The following is a 6,340-nucleotide window of genomic DNA, read 5'->3' as shown; positions in this document are numbered from 1 at the left end:
AGCTCACATTGGCTGCTGACAACAGTCAGTCACGAAACCATGCTCTGCAATTCGCTCTTGCGTAAATTAACCCGCCTACACTAAATACTTTTTTCCCCCTCCTGCTGCCTAGTAACATGACGACGCTCTATTCCGCTCCACTTTACTACGGAAAGCGAGAAGCCACATTGTCCTCAAAAGGTTCCGTCAAGTAATTTTGGGTCTGGAAGAATGATTCTCAATATAAACAACACTTATATGTACAGTATTTCAAGACTGTGTGTGTGTGGGGGGGGGGGGTGTGTTTGTTCATCCAAGTGCTAATTGAACAAGGACATCTTCTGCATTTTTGTATGGATTGTTGTATCCTAAGTACCCGGATGTCTGTCATAGCTCATTTGAATCTTTATTTGGAGAATTGACTTGCTTGAAGTGATCGGAAAGTGAAAATATATAGAGTTGCATCCTCAGTGAGGATCAAATAGTTTCAGAGTAAATGAAATGATTTCATAATTTTGAACTCAGTTTGAAGTTTATTGGACTTTGGTTCCAAACTAATACATACAAATTGTACAATTCGATTCAGTTTTTCAATGCAATGATTCAAATTAAACAATATAAAGTTAATTTATGGAATGTAATTTGAATTCAGTTTTTCAATGCATAAAAGATTAGCGATTCAAATTCAAATATAAATTATTCAAATTCGCTTTCTGGTGGCTCATATTCCAGTCCATACAATCCATCCCACCATTTTCTGTACCGCTTATCCTTACCAGCGACATGGATTTGCTGGAGCCTGTCCGTGCTAACTTAGGGTGAAAGGCAGGGTGCACCCCGAACTGGTTGACAGCCAATTGAAGGGCACACATGTACACAAACAACCATTCACACTTACATACAGGCCGACATACGGACAATTCAGAGTCTTCAATCAACCTACCATGCATGGAATCTGGGAGGAAGCCGAAGAACTCAGAGAAAACCCACACAGGCAATGACACAGAGGGCCGGTCACTATTTGAGGAACTACAGTAATAACACAAATCCTCTGAAAAATAGTCTGTCATACATGATTGAACCATTAAGGCCAGAGTAATTAGCTTGTTAGCCTAGCTTGATTCTCACTTTTGCTTATGCGTAGTCTGCTGCCAGTGTGTCAAAATAGTCTGTGTCGGCGTAGAGCAAGAAGCCGGAGAACAAGCTGTCCGCCCAGCCCGGGTCGGCAAATAAACCATTCTGGTCATGGTAAAAGATCTCAAGCCACACGGCGTCTTCGGCGTTGAGGAACATCACCGTAGAACCTGAAGCCACGTCGTGGTTGCCCGTGTTGGCGTCGAAGGTTTTGATGCGATGCTGTCCGTTGTGCATCAGAGCGATGGCCAAGTGTTTATTGGCCAGGGTGATGTCGTAGGAGAAGTAATAAATGCCGGGATACGCGCAGATGAACTTGCCCGTTTGGGGGTTGTAATGGCCCCCCTCATTGAGGAGGACCTTGTTGAATTTAATGGGTGTATTCTCTGTCGGGTAGCTGTTGGTGATGCCCACAGAGAAAGCTGATTTTGGTGTGAGGCTCCCGCATTTGCATTGTCCCGGCATCCCGCGAATGCCACGTTGGCCCTTTTGTCCTTTCTCGCCGTTGTGACCCAGAGGGCCCGGAGGGCCTTCACCTCCATTCTCCCCCACGGGACCTCGTTTACCCGTAGGCCCTCGCTCACCTCGCTCACCGATCTTACCTGTGGGGCCAACCCTGCCCTTTAAACCTGAAACACAAAAGTCTCGCATTAGCATTCAGTTCTGAGGGGAAATCCATCTGACAATTCTTCATTAAAAAAACTATTTAATGTCAAGTTATTGTGATTTGATTATGATGAAATACAATTTGTAAGACAAACAAATAAATGACTCCCTCAAAAAGTTGTTAGCCGTTGAGTGTTAGTCCTGAATTTCCTGACCGGCTGATCACAGGTGTTGCGTGAGGATGACGGCACGTCATTCTCACTCACCATCAACACCGGGGTCCCCCATGGCTCTGTGCTGAGCTATTGCTGCATTCCCTCTACATCCATGACTAGACATAGCTGCAGACTTCAACATCATTCTAAAGTTTGCTGACAACATAACAGTGGTACTGTAAGTCTGATCTGAGTGATGACACCTCCGATTCGAAGGAGGTCATAGTGGATTTCTTCATGAAAAAAAATCTGAGGATCTTTTTTATACCCGACTTAAATAGGATCCAGGAGGAGAGGGTGGATAGCACATACCGTATTTACCCTGGATCTGTCATCCTCACGCCACCTCACCACTCTGGTAAAGAAGGTCAACCAAGGGTTTTACAATCTCAGAAAGCTTAGAGACTGAAAAAAATCTCACTCTGAGGTTGCTTAGAAACTTTGACACCCATGCCACGGAGTACTTCTTGAGGGGACGCATGACCATTGAGACCACCAGGGTTTGACCACCCGTTCAAATATTCAGGTCAGCTAGACCAAGCACTGCAGAGCCATGAGGATCCGCCAGGCTTCCAGGCACCCCAACAACAGACACTTCTCCGTTGCCATCAGAGAAACGATACCGCCTGCTGAGGGCTAACACGGCAAAACTGAAAAAAAAAAAAAAGCCTTTCTTGCCGGCTACTTCAAACTTGGTGTGGAGGCGGGACGAAGTAAGCAGAGACCCAACTGCCTGTGTACTGCACCGGCAATTAAAAAATGCCAAGTTACCAAACCGTATCCCCTTTAACACCTGAGTTGTCTCCGCACTGGTTGGCTATTTAAAGAACACAACGGAAACACATCTCCCCAACGCGGTGTCATGCATGAAATCACCTGGGAAGGCGGCCATGTTGACATTTTGAATCACTCGACGCATGGGCCAAACGATCTGTTCTCCAGCCGCCTCTTTTCATGCAATGAATACGCTGCAAGCGAGCAGCCTTTGAACACCTCGACTCGCCGAGTGTTTTTAGCGTGTTAAGGTGAAATATATGCTTCATGGGAAACAGCTGTCGTTGCCATTGCCTCAATAAAAATAACTCTGTACGAAGCCGTAAACACGCATGTTGAATGACAACGTAATTATTTAGGCTTACGCAGGCCCACCTTTTCTAATAATAATAGTGGCGTGAAATTGAAACCATATGGAAACTGAACACGCGTGCACTGGATATTATACCTGGGTCTCCCTTCTGTCCCTTCTCCCCCGCCCTGCCATCCCTGCCATCTCTGCCAGGGACACCCGCGTTCCCATCTGCTCCCGGGGTCCCGCCCGGGCCGGGCTTGCCGGGTGGTCCCGGCGCCCCTGGTACGCTGCAGAGGAGACGCGGCGCTCCTTTCAGCAGCTGTCCGGTGACACAGTGGCACAGGCACACGGCTCCCATCAAGGCCCACATCTTCACATCTGCACAGTCAAACAACAAAGACACTGTTGGAAAAACATGGGACGAAAATAACTTACCGAGGTTGCTCGGTTATTCATCAACCAATCATAGACAATGCTATCTCTCTGGCTACAAACGTCCCGACGATAGAAACGTATCTTCCAACCTACTGCAGCTTTCCTCGTTCGCCCCAATGCCTCCCTCCCACTTATGGACCGAGTGACTGACTGATGACCAACTTACCTACTCACCTACCCTGTAGCTACCGGTACTTATCACCGGTTAAAGGAACATGTTCTCTCCTTAGCTACCTAAACAACATACAGTACGTCACGACTAACCTAACTACAAACCTTAGCCCCCTTTGACAGGAACAGAATGTTAGCTAACTGTAGCCCAAACTCTGAGGTAAAGACCACGACGTGGGTTAGCGATACCATCCGACCACTACTACTTTGGATACTCAGCAACCCGTTAATCCGTTGATGACTATCTCTACGTATTATCTTGTCTTAGGTAGAAAATGTTCTATGAACCTATAAACACATCTTCCCACCTGCTTTCTCACTTCCCAACCTACCGTACCTCGCGACTAACTTACGCATCCACCTATGGAAACTCCCTACTTGTTTATGTCTTGCAACGTTTAGGTTCTGGTGTGACATATGGATCAGGGATCTGTATAGCCAATTTCGTCAGCGAATCTAATTTGCCGATGAAATTCGTAAGAGACCAGATGTGAGTCTCACAATGAGAAGACTGCGGCTTGACTCATTTTCACATTCTCATCTTCTCAATTGCCCACGGGCTTTTCTGTGCGTGCGTGAGAGTCGGGAGACCTCAAAATTGAAACCTCTTGTCCACGAGCCAACTCTGATCCCCGTGCCAAAACATTCCTGAGCGATGACATCACGCCAGGCATTATTTTCGTGTCTGTCCAGGGGAACCTCGGCATGCGGTTGCACTTGTGCAGACAGAAAGCCAAACGGGAATGTTGCTCACGAGGAAAAAAAAAATTAAAAATCCCCACCGTGTGTGAGTTGCAACACAGCTGGGCTCTGATCCGGTTTGTCTGGCAAGCATGCGGTTGTCCACCAGAGCGCGGAGGTTGCAGCCGTTTGGTATTCGCATGTTTGCCCAAAATGGATCAAACCGCAACAAATGGGCGGAGAAGGGAAACAGCCCATCAGGCGTAAATCAAATGGTCACGCTGGACAAGTGGGTCTGCACAAAAACAGGAAGTAAGCGTTGCACGAACAAAATGCTCCTGACCCGGAGCCCTTGCGGTGGCGTCAGTGCGGTTTTGAAGAATGAAACCCCGCCTGAGCGTTCGCCTCCAAAGCTTTGATGATGTCAGCATTTGGTGATGGCCATCCCTCAAGAAACACGCACGGAAACTACAACAACGAGTTTGTGTTTTGTTTGAATCGTACTTAGTTGGACTTAGCTAAAGACTAAAAATCGTTCTTGCTTCAAGGAAGCAACCATGACTCTTGACTCTTGTCAACCAGACACGGTGCTGACGGAAGAATTTTAAACTTACTTTCGATACAGCTGCTGTTTGTTCTGCAATTCCCAGCATGACCAACATTTTCCTTGTAAATCTCAAATCCATTTTTGCGAACACGGGTCAAATTGGACTAGGAACAACCTCGGCTTACGCAAACATTTTGAAATATGCTCCTTTTGGTGCCATCAAATGACATTTAGCGTACAGCCAGTCGTGCCTTGAGATGCAAGTTTAATTTGTTCCATGATCATACTCGTTACTCAAAACACCCGCATCTCAACTCGCCGTTCCTCAGTCAATATGCCAATAATCCATTTTCTCACATTTCTCTCTTGTGTAAATAAGTTCAAATTTCAAACCTTTGCAAGAAAAATGCAATGTGAAGTAATGAAACTCCTTTTGCCATTTTGTTTTACTTCACTTCAATGGACATGATGCTGCTCCTTCACAAATTATTCCTCTTTCAGCCCCAGTGACAGAACTTTTAAATGAATAGTAATAGTGTTTTTTCCCCACAGTGGATAAAGAATATATGACTGAATATTGTTCACTAGCCTGTCTATGGTGTTTGGCATTGTGTGCTAGCATTAGGCTAGTGGAGTTTTTTTTTTTGTTTTTTTCAATGCACCGTGTAATTCTCTTTGAATTATCTTTACTTTCAGAGTAAACTCTAGCTGGGAGTGGCAACAGTCAAACCTTTTAAACAATCACAATTATTCACGGCTCGACTTTCAAAAAACACAATCCGAGCCAGTCGCGGCCATGAGTACAGTTAATGGCAAAATCTCCTGCACACGCACACGTACGCACTGATTGCCAGTGGATGATCCGATCCACCATAGGAGCGGCGAACCAGTCTTACCCGCCATGTGGAAGCTGTTCATGTGCAGCGCTTCCACTCTTATTCTGCAAACATGTTCCTGGTCTTTTTGCATCCGTCAGACATGTGCAAGCGTTGCTTCTGCTGACGGCGTCCTGTCGAGAGTCGGCGAAAGCAGCTGGATGGACTCCCTCCATGGAATCCACCCTCCATCCCGCCCGCCCCTCGGCCCGGATCCGCTCCCTTCTCTGTGCCTCACTCAAGTTCTGAAGTGAGCTGACGTCATCAATGCAGAATATGCAGACGCACTCGAGACGCCATCCAGTGTGTGTAGCGCTTGTCTTCTCTTGTGTCACACATTCCTACTCACAAGGACAATTAAGAGTCTCTGACCAAAGCCACGCCCCTCAAATCCAGCTTCAACAAGGTAGCAGCGCTAGCAATGCTAAGCTAGCATTAGCACCGTAAGCAAGCCGTCATTTGCCGCTACATTGGTCGTCTTCGGTCCCTCGTAAAGGTGAACTTTGAGCTATTTGAAATGGGCATTCGGTTCAGAATCAAACAGAGGTGATATACTCAGCTGTCAAGCACAAGGGATGCAAATCCTACGTCGGTTCTGAATTCTCATGAGTTCCCGATATTTTGCTTC

At 46.5% G+C, this 6,340-nt stretch overlaps 1 protein-coding gene across 2 annotated transcripts; it reads right to left on the bottom strand.

Annotated features, from left to right (window-relative positions):
• Window positions 1-521: 521 nt before the first annotated feature.
• Window positions 522-6,300, bottom strand: c1qtnf7 (C1q and TNF related 7). 2 transcript variants are annotated; one of them, XM_086115359.1, is made up of 3 exons: window positions 5,734-6,300; window positions 3,157-3,381; window positions 522-1,742 (listed from the first exon to the last, which is right to left on the bottom strand). In XM_086115359.1, exons 1-3 carry the CDS (start codon window positions 5,804-5,806, stop codon window positions 1,114-1,116), a joined length of 927 nt encoding a protein of 308 aa, XP_085971485.1. In that variant the 5' UTR covers window positions 5,807-6,300; the 3' UTR covers window positions 522-1,113. The 2 variants fall into 2 exon arrangements, with proteins under 2 accessions (XP_085971485.1, XP_085971484.1); XM_086115358.1 differs by lacking the exon at window positions 5,734-6,300 and adding an exon at window positions 4,392-4,763.
• Between the last annotated feature and the right edge of the window lie 40 nt (window positions 6,301-6,340).

Source organism: Hippocampus guttulatus, chromosome 7, assembly GCF_054856545.1.
Source record: "Hippocampus guttulatus isolate MCC_2025c chromosome 7, RoL_Hgut_1.0, whole genome shotgun sequence".
In the NCBI taxonomy this organism is placed as follows: domain Eukaryota; kingdom Metazoa; phylum Chordata; class Actinopteri; order Syngnathiformes; family Syngnathidae; genus Hippocampus; species Hippocampus guttulatus.
This window is presented reverse-complemented; position numbering and strand designations above follow the sequence as displayed.

Coding starts and splice junctions, on each gene's coding strand:
- c1qtnf7 (XM_086115358.1), bottom strand. CDS start 4,548: ATGGGCTGTTTCCCTTCTCCGCCCATTTGTTGCGGTTTGATCCATTTT. Junction 3,382..4,391: donor TGTGTTGCAACTCACACACG/GTGGGGATTTTT, acceptor TTGACTGTGCAG/ATGTGAAGATGTGGGCCTTG. Junction 1,743..3,156: donor GGGACAGAAGGGAGACCCAG/GTATAATATCCA, acceptor TTTGTGTTTCAG/GTTTAAAGGGCAGGGTTGGC.